This window comes from Sceloporus undulatus, chromosome 9 (genome assembly GCF_019175285.1).
Source record: "Sceloporus undulatus isolate JIND9_A2432 ecotype Alabama chromosome 9, SceUnd_v1.1, whole genome shotgun sequence".
Lineage (NCBI taxonomy): Eukaryota > Metazoa > Chordata > Lepidosauria > Squamata > Phrynosomatidae > Sceloporus > Sceloporus undulatus.
The window spans coordinates 31,738,284-31,758,347 of NC_056530.1; the positions used below are offsets into that span (position 1 = coordinate 31,738,284).

General features: G+C 45.7%; 2 protein-coding genes across 2 annotated transcripts in view; both read left to right on the plus strand.

The window, feature by feature from the left end:
• The first annotated feature begins 2,157 nt into the window (after positions 1-2,157).
• Positions 2,158-7,481, plus strand: SF3B4 (splicing factor 3b subunit 4). Its single transcript, XM_042441190.1, has 6 exons — positions 2,158-2,233; positions 3,129-3,257; positions 4,097-4,639; positions 5,812-6,003; positions 6,227-6,397; positions 6,950-7,481. Exons 1-6 carry the CDS (start codon positions 2,200-2,202, stop codon positions 7,132-7,134), a joined length of 1,254 nt encoding a protein of 417 aa, XP_042297124.1. The 5' UTR covers positions 2,158-2,199; the 3' UTR covers positions 7,135-7,481.
• A 3,016-nt stretch (positions 7,482-10,497) lies between these two features.
• SV2A (synaptic vesicle glycoprotein 2A) overlaps positions 10,498-20,064 on the plus strand; it is a 29,338-nt gene continuing 19,771 nt past the window's right edge. The window contains exons 1-2 of the mRNA XM_042441045.1: positions 10,498-10,974; positions 17,379-18,299. Coding sequence (XP_042296979.1) covers positions 17,711-18,299 — 589 coding nt within the window. The 5' untranslated portion in view covers positions 10,498-10,974; positions 17,379-17,710. The remainder of the gene's footprint in view (positions 10,975-17,378; positions 18,300-20,064) is intronic.

Below are 20,064 nucleotides of genomic sequence, written 5' to 3' on the forward strand. Positions count from 1 at the left end.
ATAATAATAATAATAATAATAATAATAATAATAATAATAATAATAATAATGTATACCCCTTTCCAGTTTGAGACCGCTTTAACTGCTTTGGCTGTCGTTTTGTGAGACATTGAGTCAGAGAACTGTGGTGCCACAATAAACTATTACTATTATTATTATCATCTTATAGCCTGCCTTTCTCCCAACATAGGGAGTCGAGGCGGCGAACAGCAAATTTAAAAACAATATAATTTGAAAATAATGCAATATTAAAATGTATAAATATAAATTTAAAAATGACCAAGATTTAAAGCGGCGTCAAACTGGATTATTTCTGCAGTGTGTTTTTGGACCAAAGTTTACATGCGCCGATCCATCCGAAAGCAAAAATGTCGCTCTCTCTCTCAGCTGGCCATTGAGCACTTTTGGGTTTTGGGGTATATTTTGGATTTCTGAATTCCAGATAACGGAGACGCAACCTGTAATAAAATACAGTTTAGGGATGAAATGCACACAGCACCCATATAACTAAATTAGATGAATAAACATTGCTTTCTGGTACAACCGTCTTCTCAGCTGGATTTGGATTTAAAAAATCCTCTTTTTGTGAGACAAGTTAGTGGTTTTTATTTTTTATTTTTTGGTTTTATTTATATAAATGCGTTTGGTTACGTTCTGTTTTTGCTTTGCACCGTTCATTCGCACACATTTGTGCAGAAAGGAGAAGCGTAAAGTGTTATCTTTGTGAACTCTTGTGCTGATTTTCACACTTTTCTTGTCGCATGAAGCACGTGAGTTAAAAAAAACAAAAACCTAGGCATTTCCCTCACAAAAATTGTGTTTATATAAAAACATTTATATTAAAAAAAAATCAGTATTTAAAAAAACCAAATGGTTGTTCTCTTTGTGTGTGAGTTTCATCATTTCTGCTTATTTTACCTGAAGGATTGATGTCTTCTAATATGTACTGTGGAGAAAAAATACAAGATGTCAAATATGGGTAGACATTCATTACAAACGATATAAAGCGATTAAAACAGGGAAACGTACGAATGTAATGGAAACGGTTTAACCAGGGAGGTATCCGCACTGAAGAGTTAAAGCAGTGTGATGCCGCTTTAACTGCTATGACTTTTCTGTGGAGTCCTGGGATTTGTAGTTTGGTCTGTCAGTGCCTCACCAAACTACAAATCCCAAGATTTATGTGGGATAAGAGCCCCTGGCAGTTAAAATGGTTTCAAATTCAAATTATTAATATTATTTTCTCTCATAACTGCCTTTGGGCAAATGTCTAGTTGCAGAAGAGCTTGTGAAAGTTACTTTTTTGGCAGGAAGAAGGAAGAGGCCACTGTGTGGTGAAAGGGAAATAGTGGCACTTAAATATGACTAGTGACAAAAAGGCCTCCAAAGAAAGAGAGCTAAACTAAAACATATCAATGGTTTTCACCAGTTAACATAAAAGAAATTACTTTTTTTGTGGGGAAAGGAAAAGGTAGCTGTGTGAAGGGGAAATTGTGCTTTGTTTGTGGCACTCTGTACATGCTCAGAGGCACTATTTTGACTGGAAACCTCGCAGTATAGGGGCGCTTAAATGTGACTCGTGACCTATTTTTTTGGTTTGGTTTATATATCTTTTATCAACTAAAACACACGAATGTTTTTTTACCTCAGAAACCTGAAGTAAAAAGCCACCACAAAAGCTCCTCAGGGGCGCGCGACTGACAATGCGCATGCGCGGCGGGGGATTTATTGGCGCCGATTGGCTCCCTGGAGTAAGGGGCGGGACAGAACTTGACGTAGAAGCCCCTCCCCCTAACGGACTTTTTTTATCCTTCCCTCAACGGCTGTTAACGCTTTGCCCTCAACTGAGGCCAACTTCCGTTCTGGAACGGAAATGAGCTTGCTGACGGTATATAGATAGGACTGAGTGTTGGGTTCAAAATGGCGCCGCCCTCTTCGTTTGCCCGAGTACAAGATGGCCGCCGGAGGGTACAACTTGCCCTTACTCGGCGTCTTACTTCCGGTTTGGAACGGAAGTGAGCATGTTGACGGTGGTATAGACAGGAGTGAGTGTGGAGTTCAAAATGGCACCGCCCTCTTCGTTTGCCCGAATACAATATGGCCGCCGGAGGGTACAACTTGCCCTCACTCGGCGCCGTACTTCCGGTCTGAACCGGAAGTGGGCTTGCAGACAGGCAGGAGGGGAGTGTAGGGTCCAAAATGGCGGCGGGACCCATCTCAGAGAGGAACCAAGGTAAGGCAAATGGAGGCTGGCCCTGTTTATAAGCGCAAAGAAGGAGAATATTGTGGTCTGAGTGGGTGGGATTGTGGATAGACTATTCCTGGATGGGGGAGCGCCATTAAAATTAAGTAAATTAAAAGATTTCCTCCCCCAAAAGGTCTCTCTTTGGCTCCAGGTTTAAACCAGGGTTGTGTCATTTCCTTCCTCTGAGGCTGAGACAGTGTGACTTGCCCAAACTCAACTATTATATTATTATGTTCTTTGTTAAGGAAGGAGGGGATAGTGAGATTCATTTCATTTTATACCTTATGGATTTTATTGGAGAGGCGAGATAGAAATAACTGTTATTATTATTATTATTATTATTATTATTATTGTGACCCAGTGTGTTTAATGAGCCAAGCTGGGAACCGAAGGCTGGTCAGTATGAATGCGGTTTGACTCCACTTTAACTGCCATGGTTTCATGCTATGGTACTCTGGGATTTGTAGTTTGGGGAGCTACAAGTGATAGCCCAGCTGCTGGCTTGGGGTTTCTGGGAGATGTAGTCCAACAAGGTCAGTCCTTTCCGAGCTCTAATGGGACTGAAAGCCTTGGAGGTTGATGGACTCCCTTTCACTTCAGGCCATTAAACAGAGTTTCAAGTTGTGACTTGCTGCATGGAATCAGGTTGGAATAGATAGCCCTTGTGGTCCCTTCCAACTCTATGAGGCCACGATTCTCCCCCAGAGAAGCTGTTCTGCCTTCAGTTTGCAAGACCTGAGTAGGGCAGCCCTCCTCTTTGAGGTCTCACAGAGGGTCGCCGTAAGCCAATGTCAAGCTGAGAGCAAATGATAACAACAGCAACAGCAACAAACAGGATGCGTGGAGGGATTTGTTCATGTAACCGCTCTCTTATTTAATGCAGATGCCACCGTGTATGTTGGCGGCCTGGATGAAAAGGTCAGCGAGCCCCTCCTTTGGGAGCTCTTCCTCCAAGCGGGGCCAGTGGTCAACACCCACATGCCCAAGGATAGAGTCACCGGACAGCACCAAGGTAAGCCACTCCAGCACCATCCGTGGAGTAGCATTGGATTGTGTCCGGTCCAAAACACACTGCAGAAATAATCCAGGTTGAGGCTGCTTGAATGGCCCTAGGTCAGTGCTAGGGAGTCCTGGGAATTGTAGCTTATTGTGGCCCTGGGGCTTCCTGACAGAGAAGGCTGAATGCCTCACAAAAGTACAGTTCCCAGAATTCCCTAGCATTGAGACAGGGCAGTTAAAGCTGTCTCGACCTGGATTATTTCTGCAATGTGCCTTGGACCTAGGGTTGAATAAGCGCTCCACTATAAAGGCAACAGATCCCGTCTGATCTTGGAAACTAAGCCAGGTCAGCCCTGGTTCATACAGTGCGCCTGCGTTATACGTGGGCGTGCTTTACGCGGACTTGAGCGTACGCCCTCAAGCTATGGGGGGCGCAAGGGGCGGCACGTCCCATTCACATGAATGGGGCACGCGCCCATGGCACTCCGCACGCTCTTGCGCCACTGCGCATGAGCCCTATTCAAATGAATGGGGCTTGAGCATAGGCGGATTTGCCTTATGCAGGGGGGTCCGGAACGGTTCACCCCATGTAAGGTAAGGGCCCACTGTACTTGGATAGAAGACTGCCAATGAATCCCAGCTGCTGTAGGCTCTATTTCAGAGGACAGAATTAGCAGAACCTACTCTGAGGATTTCCCTTCCTAAGAAAACCCTATGATAAATTTGATTTGTGGTTCGCTAGAAGGATATAAATTAATTAGATAAGTAGGAATAAACTGAATGATGTATAGCACTGGCAAGATGTGCGTCACATTCTGTTCTACACAGCTCTTGACTTGCCTTCCTTTTCAGGCTATGGGTTTGTGGAGTTCCTCAGCGAGGAGGATGCCGACTACGCCATCAAGATCATGAACATGATCAAGCTCTATGGGAAGCCAATCCGAGTCAACAAGGCCTCGGCCCACAACAAAAACCTGGACGTGGGGGCCAACATCTTCATCGGCAACCTGGACCCTGAGATTGACGAGAAGCTATTGTACGACACCTTCAGCGCTTTCGGGGTCATCCTGCAAACCCCCAAGATCATGCGGGACCCCGACACAGGCAACTCCAAAGGCTATGCCTTCATCAACTTTGCCAGCTTCGATGCTTCAGACGCTGCCATCGAAGCCATGAATGGGCAGTACCTCTGCAACCGCCCCATCACAGTCTCCTACGCCTTCAAGAAGGACTCCAAGGGCGAGAGGCACGGCTCAGCTGCCGAGCGGCTCCTGGCCGCCCAGAATCCCCTCTCTCAGGCAGACCGGCCCCACCAGCTCTTTGCAGATGCTCCTCCCCCTCCATCTGTGCCAACCCCAGTTGTTACCACCTTGGGGCCTGGGGTCACCCCACCAGGTATTATTATTATCGTTGGTTGTTGTTGTCAACTTTATATCCCACTTTCTTCCAAGATTGAGACTCAAGATGCTTACACATTAGAGTGACTACAGTGTAATTAAAACCAACAAAATGTCAACATGACTACAGGTGTTCCACCCCTAATCCAAAAAACTAAAATCTGAACACCTCAAAAAACCTAAACTTTTTGCTGTCAGGCACCTGCTTCTGCCTTTGAGGCAGCAGTGACAGCTCTCCTGCTTATGTTCATCTCTCAGTTTCTCAGTCTCTGTAGCCTCATGTCTCATGCATAAAACAAGTAGTGAACGAATGAGACATGAGGCTGGAGAGCAGGAATATTGCAGCTGCTGTCTCAAAGTCAGAAGCAAGAGGTTAGTGGCAAAAAGACAGGAGGCTGGAAAAAGACTGAGTATCTGTGAAATGGCTAGAATCCAAGCATAGTGCTTGGTGTGAGTCCACACCCAACATTTCAAAGTTCCTTGCACCTCTCTCCTTGCAAATACATGCTATGCTACCGTATAATCTGAAAAAATCCCATCTCCAAAACTCTTCTGGTCCCAAGCATTTCGGATAAGGGATACTTAACCTGTATTAACTGTATCAGAACAACTTAAAACATGCACGTTGAAACATTATTTTAAAACCCCAGTAAAACAGTACAGTTGAAAACAATATACCTTTTACAACCCTGGCTCTACAAGCCAGAAGAAATAAATAAAAAAATGCCTTTGCAAAAGATTACCCCCTTTTTGGTTGGGTTTCATGTTCCAGACTTCTGTGGCTTTAAAGAGAAATTTGCCTTGTCCCATGAGTCTTTTTCTTCTGATGGTTTGAATGCTCCACAGATTTTATTGCTGTTGCTTGAGTATGTTGAGCTGTTTGAAAAGCTTCGTGCTGAGTTAAAGATGTACACTGTCAGCAGTTGATCTAACTGTGTGCCTTTTAGGACTGCATATTTTAACCAACAGCTTGATTTTAAAGCTTAGTTTGACACAATAGAGGTCAGCTTGAATGGAGAAGGCTGAGAGTTGAGCCACATACTTATCTTTGTCCATGTGCCTTACAGTAATAGCTGTGTGTGTGAAGCTATTGAACCAAACCTTCTAATCTTGAGTGGCAACATTCTTGTGTATTCTGTGTTTCAAAATGCTCTGTGTTTTCTCTCCTAGGGATCCCGCCGCCTGGTTCATTCCCTCCACCGGTGCCCCCTCCAGGAGCCATGCCCCCGGGGATGCCTCCAGCTATGCCACCCCCACCCATGCCGCCTGGTGCCGGGGCCCCAGGACCGCCTTCTGGAGGAGCTCCTGGTGGGGCTCATCCTCCCCACCCGCACCCTTTCCCTCCCAGCGGCATGCATCCAGGTGAGTTCTGTGCTATGGGCACTTTCCCCACTTTTGACCAAAGATCGTTGGCAATGGAAAGAATATTTGTAATTATTTTGTCCTACAGTGAAAAACAAGTTTCTTGACAGTGCAGAAAACCCATTGGGAAGGATAACACACTGGGAAGAATTTTTGGCTGTTTTCACCTAGTGATCTAGCAAGTGGGTTCTGTCTGACTCGTCTGTTTGTTTTGCTTTTCCAGGGATGCCTCAGATGCAGGTTCACCACGGGATGCCTGGGATGGGCCCACACCACCCAGGTCCCCCTGGAGCCGGGGGCCAGCCTCCCCCTCGCCCTCCTCCGGGCATGCCTCACCCTGGGCCACCCCCCATGGGAATGCCACCCAGGGGGCCTCACTTCGGATCACCAATGGGTAAGTGGGGGCCAGACGTGGCACTCTCTGTGCTATTCCATGCATGGCGAGACAAACCATTCCAGCCAATTTTTCACTTCATTTTGTTTTTGGTTTTTGTATGCTGCTGCTGCTATTATTATTGTTGTTGTTGTTGTTGTTGTTATCATCATCATCTTCATATCTGCCTCCCTCCCAGTACAGAGACTTATTGACTGGTTTATTTATATTTGCATTAATTCCTCAAAAAAGGTCCAAATTGCTTTCAGTTTTTCCATGCTTTTACTGAATGGTTTACTTATATTTGCGTTAATTCCCTAGAACAGGTCCAGCCATTTTGATAAGTCAGTAATCATCCCCTCCTCCCCACCTGAGTGGTCTCTAGCTGTTTCGGGTAGCAGCTCCCATAAGCCCCAAGCTAGCTTTGTGGGTAGCGGGAGTTGTGTCATTCAGGACATCTGGAAAAGGACTGGGTTGGGAATGTTGCAAACGTTGCTAGCGGCTGTAAGTCAGGGCTTGTCAAAGTATATGCTGCCCATCCCATTTAACTCCCTGTGCCTCTTCTTTCTCCAGGTCACCCTGGTCCCATGCCGCCCCATGGCATGCGTGGGCCGCCTCCTTTGATGCCGCCACATGGATACAACGGCCCCCCGCGCCCCCCACCCTACGGCTACCAGAGAATCCCTCTTCCACCTCGGCCCGCCCAGAGACCCATGGTTCCTCCACGGGGGCCCATGCGGGGACCTCTCCCGCCTTAGACCAGGGGGCCTCGCAGGCGCTGTGTCAGAAACAAAAACCCACTGAAATTTCCTTTGCTCTTTACTTATTTTTGTGTCTTTTTGGACAAACATTCCAGCAAGTCGTGTCTCACTTCCCAGGGTGTGTGTGGGAAAACATCTGCCATTTGCTCCAGCAGCATTATTGTGTTGCTCCTCTATCGTCATCATTATTGTTATCATTATTACGTCTTTTATTAGTCCCATTGTCTCAGAGAAAGATTTTAAAACTTTTTTTTCCCTTCATGACTGTGACTCCTGTTTGTGAATCCCCACGTAGCAACTACATTTGCAAATAAAAAAAGAGGGGGATTCCTCCCCAAATCTTCTTTGATGGCTTTTTAAGACTCATTCTTGTTCCTTCTTCAGCATCAGTCTTGTCTTATCTCAACCCTCCTTACACCTTCTGTGTGGATTAAGAGGGCCCCAGGGGATCAACAGTGTGTACAAAATTCACTCCAGCCCACAGCAGGCCCATAGTCGGTACGATCGTTTGGTACGATCTTTGTGCTTTTGTAAGGGATTTGGTATTCTGGCTTATCCTACCTTGCCTTGAAATATATGTTGGTGGTGTTTACTCCATATAGTTAGGGAACGATAGTTAGGGAATAAATAAATAAATAAGACTGAAAAAACAGCATCTGCAAAATTTTGCCGTTTCCACATTCTTCAAATGTTGCTGTTGTGTGCCTCCAGCCTATCACCAGGGTTTTCTTAGCAGAGTTTGTTCAGAGGGGGGCTCCTCTGAGGGTGAAAGAGTGGGGCTTGCCTAAGGTCAGCCAGTAGGTTTCCATGACTTAGCAGGGATTTGAATCCTGCTTTCCAGAGTTGTAGTGCAATGGTCAAACCACTAGTTTGCTGGGTCTCATTCTTCGGTTGCGAAAGGTAAAGGGTATGTGTGTGGTGATTGGTGTTGATACAGAAGGATGCAGTTAAAGTTGGGAGATGTGCTATTAGCTTGCTTTTTACTTAGTCATATATACAGTATATGAACACACAGATTCCATCTGATTTTGGAATAGCAGTGGTCTTTATCCCATGTATTTAGAGCTTGTGTGTATATATGTATTTACAGTATCAGTAAAATGTTGGCAGGGTCTGGAGGCTCAGAGGAAGAAACTGGCCAAACCACCTCTGAGTCTTCCTTGCCTAAGAAGACTCTCTGAAATTCATATGGTCTCCATAAGCCAACAGGTGACTTGAAAGCACTGACACACAGACACAATTACCCTAAAGGCACCAGATCCTGTATGCTCTTTGAAGCTAAGCAGGGTTAGATCTTGGATGAGAGACCGCCAATGAATGCCAGATGCTGTAACTAGATTTTAGAGGAAGGAGGTGGCAAAACCACCTGAGGATTCCTTGCCAAACCATAGGAAATACACAGGATTGCCTTAAGTCAACACGCAACTTGAAAACACACAGATAGTCTAAAGGCGTCAAGTCCTGTCTAGTCTTGGAAGCTAAGCAGGGTTAGCTCTTGGATGGGCGACTGCCAGTGAACACCCGGTGCTGGAGGCTTTATTTCAGAGACAGGAAGAGCCGCCTCTTCAGTTGTCCTTGCCTAAGAAAACTCTATGAAACTCATGGGGTCACCATAAGTAGACAAACAACTTGCAGGTAAGCACACACATGCACATGAGATACTATTTTACTGAAAGCACAAAACAACCAAGCTGTAAAAGTTGCGAAAGGCTGCCTTGTTCTTTGAGAAGGGAGGAGTTAAGGACCACCTCTGGAGTCTCAGAGCAGTGGGACCAGTATCCGATTTGCAACGTTTCTTGGTTCTCTTTTTGGCTAACTTATTCAGTGCCATCACAGGAACTGGAAGTGATAATGAAGACAGCTTTTGGAAAAGGAACGAAGGGGAGAAAGACATAGTTGAGGAAAAGTTAGCACTTTCTTTGACAGCCTGGGAGGCTGTGAGGTTTGGCTTCGTGCAAAGTCTCTCGGCAAGTCTCCATTTGGAAGCACCGGAAAGACACTTGGCTCCGTACCTTACAAAGGAATCAAATAACTAATTACGGTCTCCTTTTTCTGCTGAGCAGGACCAAGGGCGGCTCATACATGAATTTAAAAAGGGGAACACATTCATTATCATTGTGTGCCTTCAAGTCATTTCAACATAGGGGAACACTCAGGCGAACCTATCATGGGGTTTTCCTGGCAAGATATATTCAGAGGAGGTTTGCCATAACCTTCCCCTGAGGTTGAGAGTATGTGACTTGTCAGAAAGCTCTGGGGCCACAACAAATTACAAATCCCCAGATTCCATAGCACTGAACCATGACAGTTAAAGTGGTTTCAAACTGGATTATTTCTGCAGTGTGGATGCAGCCTATGTAACGCATCAAGTGGCCCTTTTTGTCTTGGCTACAAAAAAGATTAGACAAGACAGACAGATAGCTGCCTTGAATCCTGTACCAGGAGGAAGGTGGGATATAAATAAAAAATAGTAAGTTGATAGATAATTGCCACAAAATCCATATATACTCAAGTCCCATTAACTACAACGAGGTATTACTACTACTACTACAGTGTGTTTTTGGTGTCTGGTGGCGGTTGGTTTCAGGACCACACATGGATGCCAAAATCCATGGATGCTCAAGTTCCATTAAATTCAATGGGATATTATTACTGTCATCATCATCATCATCATCATCATCATCATCATCATCATCATCATCATCATCACAGTGGGCCCTTGGTATCTGCTTGGTACCAAAATCTGTGAATGCTTAAGTTCCTTTAATACAATGGGGTATTATTATTATTATCATCATCATCATCATTATTACAGTGGGCCATTGTCATCTGCTTGGGTTTGGTTGCAGGACCCCTCTGTGGATCCCAAAATCTGTGGATGCTCAAGTCCCCTTAAATACAATGGCATAGTGGAAATAAGTGTCCCTTTTATTAAAAGGCAAAATCAGGCTTTCCTTTTTGGAACATGTACCTTTTAAATATATTTCCAAGCCGCAGATGCTCGAACCCATGGGGGGAAACACTCATGGATACAAAGGGCTGACTGTCCGTCTAGACCTGTTCCCCTTGGCACACTTGTGCCAAAAGATCATACTTACCACAAAACTGGAAACCAAGGGGACCGTCAGCCCTCCATATCCACGGATGTTTTCACCCACGGGTTCAAGCATCCACAGATATGGAGGGCTGACAGTCCACCTAGAACTGTCCACCTTGGCGCACCTGTGCCGAAAGGTCATGCTTACCACAAAACTGAGGACCAAGGGGGCCGTCATTTCTCTGCCACGTCCTGAACTCAAACCTGGACTGAAATCCCGATTTCTGTGCCACATCCTGAACCCAAACCCAGACTGCGACCCCTCCTCCTTCTTCTGACAGCTGCATCGGCCTAATTCTGCCGTCATCAGTCCCTTTAGCATCCCTTGGAGAAGGGTCCAGTCCAAATCCCTTGCCTGGAAAGTTGCCTCCCTTGCAAGGCCTTCCTTGCAGCATCTTCCCCATCGGCCAGACCAGACTGAAAGAGTGGGCTTCCTTCCCATTCCTGCATCCCTTTTTGGCTGGGTTTTATCCCTCCTCCTGCCTCCTATTCCTTTTCCCTTCCCTCTCAGCCACAATGGACTCTCCCGTCACCCAGCCAGCAGCTGCTCTTGCGGTTGCCTTGCCTCCTTCTTCTCCTCCTTCTTCTTCTCGGAGGCTGCAGTGTTAACGCCACTCTGGTCCCCTCCTGCTGCACATCTCATTTTTGCCATTTGACACGGCGGTGGTGGCGCACGGCAGAGATGAGCCCTTGAAGCCAGGAGCATCTTCTCTCTCCAGCATCCTTGGGTACCACTGGAGGTAAGCCAGACAGGAGCCTTGCTTTCTCTTCCTTCCTGCCTTCCTAGAGAGGATGCTTTCTTACCTTGGCATCACTTTGGCTCTCCACATTGTGCAGCCCTCTTTCCTCCTTGGTGTGGCCATTTTGTCCCAGAAAACCTTGCCTTGGGCTCTGGCCTCTTTCCATCTCCATCATCTCCTTCTTGTCTTCCCTGTCTATCTCTCACTTTCTTGCATCTTGGCAATTCTTGCATTTCTTCCTTGCCTTTCTTGCATTTTGGTGATTCCAGGGACCTTCAGGAAGGAGAAAGATGGAGAGAGACCCCTCCTCAGGTCAGATTTTTGCCCCTTTTCCCAACCATTTCTGTCTCCTTTTTCTCCCTCCTTTTGAAGGTCAGCTGGACAGCTGGCTTTGCAAAAGCGTGCGTTTGCATTGGAGAGGTGCAGAAATTTGTACGGCTGCAGTATGCAAAAATGACCTTGGAGTGTCGGCGTTGCAATTTGGAATAATAATCATAATCTGTTTCGGTGTTCGGTGTTTGGCGCTCAAATTATACCCTCCATCCCTTTGCAAACCTAGATTGTTAACATCTTTCATTCAGGGTCCTTTGAAGGGAAAATGATGGAGCTGGCAGGGAGGGCTTTGCTTTTCCCAAAGCTCAAGAGCATCTTCATGAAGAATATGGGGTCCATAGGGGACACAGGGAAGCGTCTTCCACTTTGAGCCATGGCTTCGATGATGATGATGATGATGATGAGACCGGGGGAAATAGATATTTCAAATTTTAAATTAAAATAAAATAACTATGCTTTTATAAATAACAACAACAACAGAGACCTGTTTTTGCCTGAGATGCATTAAGGGGAAGGTTTGGATCATGAGCTTGGTTCTCATACACATGCATCCGAACACACACACACACACACACACACATATATTCATATATTAATAAATGTATAATATATTAATAAATATATTAAGTGTGTGTGTGTATTAATAAAACCAGGACGTTTGACATTTTGGCAGCTGCAAATACAGGTCAGGGCACATTCAAGGAAGAGAAAGGACAAGAAGATGATGATGATGATGATGATGATAATAATAATAATAATGGACACTAGAGATCCTCTTCTGTTGTTATTATTTTTAATCCTTCTCCAAATTTGTCAAAAATTTGCTCCTTGAGGATTTGGAAATGACTGGATTTTAAAAGCACCTTCCTTCCTTTCTCTGTTTCTCCTGCTCTCACCCCAAAAAACACTCCAGTTGTGTCTCATTGCAACCTCCATCATTGCCATCCAGCAAAGATAACCAGTGTGTTGTCTGGGGACGATGGGGCTTGTAGTCTTAACACAGCCAGAGGGCCTCCTGAATTTCAGTCTTCAGAGTCAAGAGGGGAAAAAGGGGGTCTAAGGTGTCTCAAATGTTGTGCATTTGTGGGTTTTGGTCTGTTCTGTCCCCCAAATTTCTTGCATCGTGTCTCTGTTGCTGACCTTCTTTCCTCTTTCCTCCAAAGCCTTTCTTTTTCTACCCATTTTTCCTTCATTTATCTCTTTTGATATTGAAATCAGATCTGGAAACGATTGCACCGTTCCAACGGTGGTTTATCTATTTTAACATGTTGTCCCTGGTTCCATCTTCGGAAGTGGATTCTTATTGAATGATGGTTAGGAAAGGCACCCCTGGGTGACTTCCGAGGGTTTCATTTGTTTTTAAAGTTTGTCGGCCATGTTGCTAATGGTCCATTTCCAGCCATGGATGGGAAATGGATCAGGGAGAAGGATTTGCAAGGCGCAGGTGGCGTGGAGTGACCTTGTCGGCTGGAAAGCAAACCCGACAAACACAATCAACACAACCACACACGCAAAGGCCACTTTTGCTGGGGTTAGAAATGTTGTTTCTCACGCAGGAAAAAGAGCAATACAGATCCCTGGATAGATGAGTAATGTCGCTTGCATGATTCACCCCAAATTCTTTATGTGTGGCAATGGCTATGCACTCTGTGGCTGTGCCATTGCACTCTGCACATGCTCAGAGAAGGGGCTGTGCAATTGCACTTGGTGCACGCTTAGAGAAATGGTTGATTGAATGCACTTGGTGCATGCTCAGATGGCTGTGCAATTGCACTTGGCCCATGCTCAGAGGAGTGGGTTGATCATAGAATCATAGAACTGGAAGAGACCATGCACTTGGCACATGCTCAGAGAAATGGTTGATGAAATGCCCTTGGCGCATAGGGGGCTGTGCAATTGCACTTGGCGCAAGCTCAGAGGAGCAGTTGGTCAAATGCACTTGGCGCATACTCAGAGAAAGAGCTGTACTATTTTATTTGGCACATGCTCAGAGACGGGGCTGTGCAATTGCACCTGGCACACGCTTTCAGAAATGGTTGATTGAATGCACTTGGCACATGTTCAGAGAAGTGGTTGACCATATAATAGAGTTGGAAGAGACCGTGCACTTGGTACATGCTCAGAGAGATGGCTGATCCAACACACTTGACGCATGCTCAGAGGTAGGTGTGTGAATGCACTTTGCACATGGTCAAAGAAGGGGCTGTGGAATTGCCTTTGGCGTATGCGCAGAGAAGCGGTTGATGGAATGCACTTGGCGCATACTCAGATAAGGGGCTGCGCAGTTGCGCTTGGCGAGTTGATCACATACGCTCGGCCCATGTTCAGAGACGGAGAAAGTTGAATGCAATTTGCATTGTGGTCAAAGATTGCACTCGGTGCATGTTCACAAAAGGGGATGTAAATGCACTTTGCACATGCTCAGAGACCGGGCATTCAAGGAAGGTCTGGGGATTTGAACCTGGAGCAGGATTTCCAAGGTATGTATGTATGTCCAGCATGCAGCCATAAAAGTTAAAGTCGAATGATACTGCTACAATTTTATAGTACTGTACATATAAATATACACTCACACATATATCCATATATACATAGACAACTTTATTTTTGGAATTTATGGCTCAGCCTTTGCCGGTTGTTAAGTAAAAAAAAAAAGATGGTTCCTGAGCGTGTGCAGAGCATCCTTTCAAGGCCCTCAACATATTCCAACAGACAAGACAAAGCTCAGAAATCTCTCCAATGAATGCTAAATTGGGTTGATCCATAAGCTATAAATAGCTGCTTCTATCACATGCCTATTTTGGGGGTTTGGGGATTTTTTTTTTTGACAGATGGCCTTTGAAAGTGAAGACTGCGAGTGCGATATTTGCTCCGTGCAGAAGTGTGATCCGTCTGTACGCAACCGTCATGCCGCGTCTCCGCCATAATCTCCGGCGTCAGCAGTTTCTCCCTCCTTCTCACCTTGCTTTGCTTTCCCATCATCTTTTTGCAGCTATGGCTCATGCTGGAAAGCATACTGTCCCTTTTAAAGTCACCCCAATTCCCCCATTATATACATATATACATATATACACACACACCAAAATCCATGGAAACTCAAGTCCCATTAAATACAGTGCCAAAGTAAAATGGGGTCCCTTGTATTACAGCAAAATCAAGCTTTGCTTTTTGGAAATGATATTTTTAGGGGAATATATTTCAAGCTATGACTGCTTGAATCCATGGATAAAGAATCCGTGAATATGGAGAACCATATATATGTGGCGGAATTAGGGTGACATTAAAAGGGACAATATGGTTTTCAACGTGATAGATGGATAGATAGATTTATTTTCCAAATTTCCTTTTTAATATCTCTTTGAAAACCCCTGAATCATAGAATCCGAGAGTTGCAAGGACCCACAAAGGCCATCTAAACCAACTCCGTTCTGCCATGCTGGGATCACCAGCTCAAGCCCCCTTGAAAGATGCCCATCCAAACTCTATTTAAAGACCACCAAAGATGGAGACTCCACCGCCCTCCGTTCCGGCGTTGAACAGTTCTTGCGCTCATTAATCTTTTATCCTCATTAAGTTATTCCTCCTAATGAGGTGGAATCGCTTTTTCCTGTACTTTGCATCCAGTGCTCCGTGTCCTAGTCTCCGGAGTAGCAGAAAACAAGCTCACTCCATCCTTAATATCTTGTTCTTGTTCTTGTTCTTGTGTGTCTTCAAGTCATTCCTGACTTATGGCAACCCTAAAGCTGTTCTCAAGGGCAGTGACTTAGCATTGCTAACATTTGGAAACCCATTGAGCAAGTCACACTCTCTCAGCCTCAGAGGATGGTGAGGGCAAACTTCCTCTGAAGAGACCTTGCCAAGGAAACCCAATGATACTCGCCTTAGGGTTGCCATAAGTTGGAAACAACGTTAAGATCTAACAACAACACATTAAAGATAAGGGAGGGCAAGTATGGCTTCCGGATTTTGATAAAGAGTCCCTTTTCCTTTGTCTCTGTAACAGAAGTACAGCTTCCCTCTTTGGAAAAATAGCATCCGATTTTTCTCCCTAGGAACTCCTTAAGAAAGTGTGTCTCTAACCAGGCTCCGTTCTGGCCACCATTAGTGATGGCAGGAGCAAGAATATGGATTGATGGAATCAAATATTAATATATCCTGCGCTCTCTCGCAATATCTCAGGGTGGCGTACAGATAAAACGCATTTAAAAACATTTGTCAGCAATGGCAGGTCTTGTTCCTGAAAAGTATGGAGCAAGAACACTTATTCCTTGCTGCTCCAGCGACTAGGGGCGCATCTGCACTGTGGAAAGAATGCACTTTGGCACCACTTTGAATGCTGTAGGTCCATCTACAGCATTTGTAGTTTGGCAAAGTCCCTTGGAAGGGCAGGTAGGAAAGAAGTGGATAAGATCTTGCATCTGCAAGAGGTTTTCAATGCGCGTCGGGTGCTTCTATGCACATTGGATGTTTCTCACGTGTGTTGGATATTTCTTATGCACATTGGACGTTTCTCATGTGTGTTGGATATTTCTTATGCACATTGGACGTTTCTCATGTGCGTTGGATATTTCCTATGCACATTGGACGTTTCTGAGTAGTAGTACTTTGTGTTAAGTTTTGCGATCTCTGCAATCTAGTTACCTCAAACGTCTGTTGAAAACATCAAATGAATGTGACCCTAATAACCGGTAATCCATTGATTTGATCTGTTGTGTGTGTGAATATTTAACCAATGTATTTATTGAAGGCCTGTTTGTTAATCTCTAAGTCACACTCTCTCAGCCTCAGAGGAAAGCAATGGCAAACCCCCTCTGAACAAACCTTGCCAAGAAAACCCCATGATAGCTTCACCTTTGGGTCGCCATAAGTCGGAAACTACTCGAAGGCATGAAACAACAACAAATGCATACATAAAACATAAATGAATTTTGTATTTAAGCTTGTGTCCCATTTCCAAGATGGACATATATGCATCTATTCCAAAATAGTCCTGGTCCCAAGCATTTCGGATAAAGGAGACTCAACCTGCATGCATTCAGCTACAGGGAATGGGTTGGATGTGTAACGCAACTATAGTTTATGAATATAACAAGCCTATTAAAAAACATACAAGGGCATGTTTATGTCTCCCTGGCTGAACTGGGCCCTTCGTTGCTAATGCATTTTCATTGCCGCTAATGGCTCCCTGATTTGTTTCCTCGCCGTTTGGTTTCTCTCGCCGTCTGTTGGGTGCTTGGAGATTTAACCATGCTGTTTTTATCGGCTGCAAGGTGCTCAGGAGGGAGCATTCTCATTACACGCCTCCGTTTTTCACCTTTTAGTTGTTTTTCCTTGTGTTTTCATTTCCCTGAACAAGAATATATATGAGAGAGAGATTTTGGAATAAACTAATGGCACACCATTAATGATTTTTTCGAAAAATATAAGAGCGGGTTTCCAAACAAAGGATGCATCCACACTATAGCAATAGTGCAGTTTGATACTACTTTAAATGCTATAGCTTCATCTTGTTGAATCCTGAGATTTGCAATTTTACAAGGTCTGACCAGTGACTCTTCTCTGAGGTTTTTCTTGGTCAGTTTTTCTCTTGACTTCCTCTGAGGCTGAGAGAGGTGACTTGCCCAAGTTCACCCAGGTCCGAATGAGGATTCGAACCCAGTCCCACAGAGTCCTAGTCCAGTACAAACTACTATACTACTCTGGCTGTAGAAAGATTAGGACTCTTGTCTTAGGGTTTTCTTGACAAGCTTTCTCCAGAGGAGGTTTGCCTCCATGGCCTTCCTCTGAGGCTGAGAGAGAGTGACTTGCCCAAACATCTGGAAGACCAAAATTTGAGAGCCACTGGGCTAGGCCTTTGGTTTTTAACTTCTTGCATCCAATAAAAGTTTTAATGGTGGCGGGTTGTGTGTGGCTGTTGTGTCCCCAACCCAGTTTGGCCCATCCCAGTTTCAGCAAGCCAACATTTTGGGTTAGCTTCTCTCATCCCCAGTGTCCGAATTGTCTCACCAAAAATCTCTGTTGTTGTTGGATTTCCCCCATTATTTCTCTCTTTGCTTTGTCCTCCTCTACAGGGCCATTTCCGTGCCGTCCGAGAGACTCTCTTCCCCGAGACTTTGGCTTCCAGAAACGGAGACGGGAAACGGATGGGGATTGTCATCCAGGTTCCTCAAAGCAGTGGTTCTTCCCTGCTGACTGGAAAGTTAGGGCTCAGCTCCTAGTAGTAGTCAGGGCTTAGCCCCTAGTAACTTACTACGGGTGGCAGAACATTCTTGAAGAAGATACTGTCCGGCCTTTGGAGCGCTGAACCAAAAAGACTTCTTCTGGCAATCCCTGGCACAGGACATTTGTATTCCTTCGTCTTTCCTTGCACTCTTCCAAAGTATTTGTGAACCAGGTTGGAGCCATGGACGAAAACTTCAAAGACCGGACCGCCTTTATCCGTGGCGCCAAAGACATCGCCAAGGAGGTGAAGAAGCATGCCACCAAGAAAGTGGGCAAAAGCGTGGACCGGGTGCAAGATGAATACACCAAGCGGTCGTACACCCGCTTCGAGGAAGAGGATGATGACGACGACTACCAACCCCAGGACGGCTATTATCGCGGGGAGCCCTCCGTTGATGACGAGGGGGCTTCCAGCGACGCCACTGAAGGCCACGACGAAGACGATGAGATCTACGAGGGGGAATACCAAGGCATCCCGCGCAACGACTCCCTCAAAGGCGGGGACCACTTGACAGCCAACCAAGAGGTGGTGAGCGAGTTCAGGGACTTTGACGACTTCGAAGGGGACAAGAAGAAGGAGAAGGAAGAGCTGGCCCAGCAGTACGAGCTCATCCTCCAAGAGTGTGGACACGGGCGCTTCCAGTGGACGCTCTACTTTGTCCTGGGACTGGCCCTCATGGCTGACGGGGTGGAGATCTTCGTGGTGGGCTTTGTCCTCCCCAGCGCCGAGAAGGATATGTGCTTGTCAGACTCCAACAAAGGCATGCTGGGTAAGTCCCCTGAAAAATGGCAGCGGGGAGCTGGAGGGACTGGGTTGTTGGATTGGTTATGTAGCGCTATGTCATTTGAGATGTATACAGACCTCACCTTTCTCCCAATAAATAGGATTTCAGGCTTCAATTCTAGATTAGAATCATAGAGTTCAAAGAGCTCCCAAGGGCCATCCAGTCCAACCCCCTTCCATGCAAAAACTCTTAATGAAAGGATCCTTGACAGATGCTCTTCCTCAAAGGGCATGGTTTACAGACTACTTGAGCTACCTGAGGTCCTGTATATATGGGCTAGGATATTCTGGGGGCAATATCCTGGCGCCTTACCTGCCCCAATCTCCCCCCATTACCTTCCTCTGCACTCCTGTGCCATGGATACTGTCTGTATGGGCATCCTGCTGAGGTGACCCGTTCATCCTCTGCCATCATGGGTCACTTGCTTTGGAGGTCACCAGTGGTGCAAGTGGTTAAATGCCACAGAGTTGTGAGTTCGATCTCAGAGCTCCAAGATTGACTTAGCTTTCCATCCTTTTGTAGTCGGTAAAATGAGTCCCTAGCTTGTTGGGGCCAATTGGTTTACACACTGTAAACTGCTTGGAGAGTGCAGAGTTCACCCTGAAGCGACGTAGAAATGTAAATGCTATTGCTGTTCTGACCTCAGAACAAATGACCCACGCTGGGGTTAGATGTACCAGGCAGCTGAGCAGGACACCTGTGCAGACAGGCTCCGGATTTTCAACAGGTATATTTTTAAAAACCAGGCTATTATATATTAGTTCTGATGCAGAATGTGCTGGATGTTGTCCTGAGTGTTTATGCCAGAACTGGGGTTTGGTATATGTGATGTCTGAACAGGATGATGCCAGTACAGGGGAATGGAAATGGGCCTTTTGGCTTTGCAGATAGGACCTAAGTTATGTAGAGAAGTAGCATTTCCCAGCCTGATCCTTCTCATAGAATCATAGAAGAATTGGAAGAGACCCCAAGGGCCATCCAATCCAACCCCATTCTGCCATGCAGGAACACGGTACCCTGACAGATGGCCATCCAGCCTCTGTTTAAAAACCTCCAAAGTAGGGAAGGTTTTTCCAGTCTTCACTTAATGGGCAGCAGTAGATGCAAGCGACAGGGGTGTGCTCACTTTCCGATCAGGACTGATGTTTCCACCTCCCTCCTGCCAATGATCTCCAGTACAACAATCAGAAGCCGAATCCCCATATCAATTCTTCCTCACACTGGAGATCAATGGCAGGAGGAGGGTGGAAACATCAGTCTGCCGCATCCCGATCGACAGGAGAGTGGACCTCCATTGCTTGCAGCAGCTGCTATACAGTAAATCAGTATTGGGGGACTTTGTAATCCCTATGCTATTGGATAATTCAGGATTGTGACTAGGAATCAATAGAGTATATCACACGGAGCTTTTTGGTGGTTTTGTGGCTCAGTTCCAGCTCACTTCCGAAGTGACTGCACTTCCAACGATGCGGTTTCACCTCATAAAGGGACTGTTTTATCAGACGCCATTGATCTCTATGGGAGCTGCTTGCAAATTGCTTCAGCAGTGTTTCTGAAGTGACCTCTCCATTTTGGTAAAACCGGAAAAAAGTGACTTCAGAGAATTCGCTTCCAGGCTGCCTTCAATTGCACTGCAATTTGGTCTGGTGTGGAAAAGCACTCCGATGCCACCCCCCCTTGGCCCTTGCATCCTGCTCTGTCATTTTCCTCCTCCTCCTCCTCTTTCATGCTGTCTCCTCTTCTCTGCCAA

Excerpts from the sequence above, each read along its gene's own strand:
- SF3B4 (XM_042441190.1), top strand. The coding sequence starts at position 2,200 with ATGGCGGCGGGACCCATCTCAGAGAGGAACCAAG. Across the intron at positions 2,234-3,128 it reads CATCTCAGAGAGGAACCAAG|ATGCCACCGTGTATGTTGGC; the intron begins GTAAGGCAAATG and ends TATTTAATGCAG. Across the intron at positions 6,398-6,949 it reads TCACTTCGGATCACCAATGG|GTCACCCTGGTCCCATGCCG; the intron begins GTAAGTGGGGGC and ends TTCTTTCTCCAG.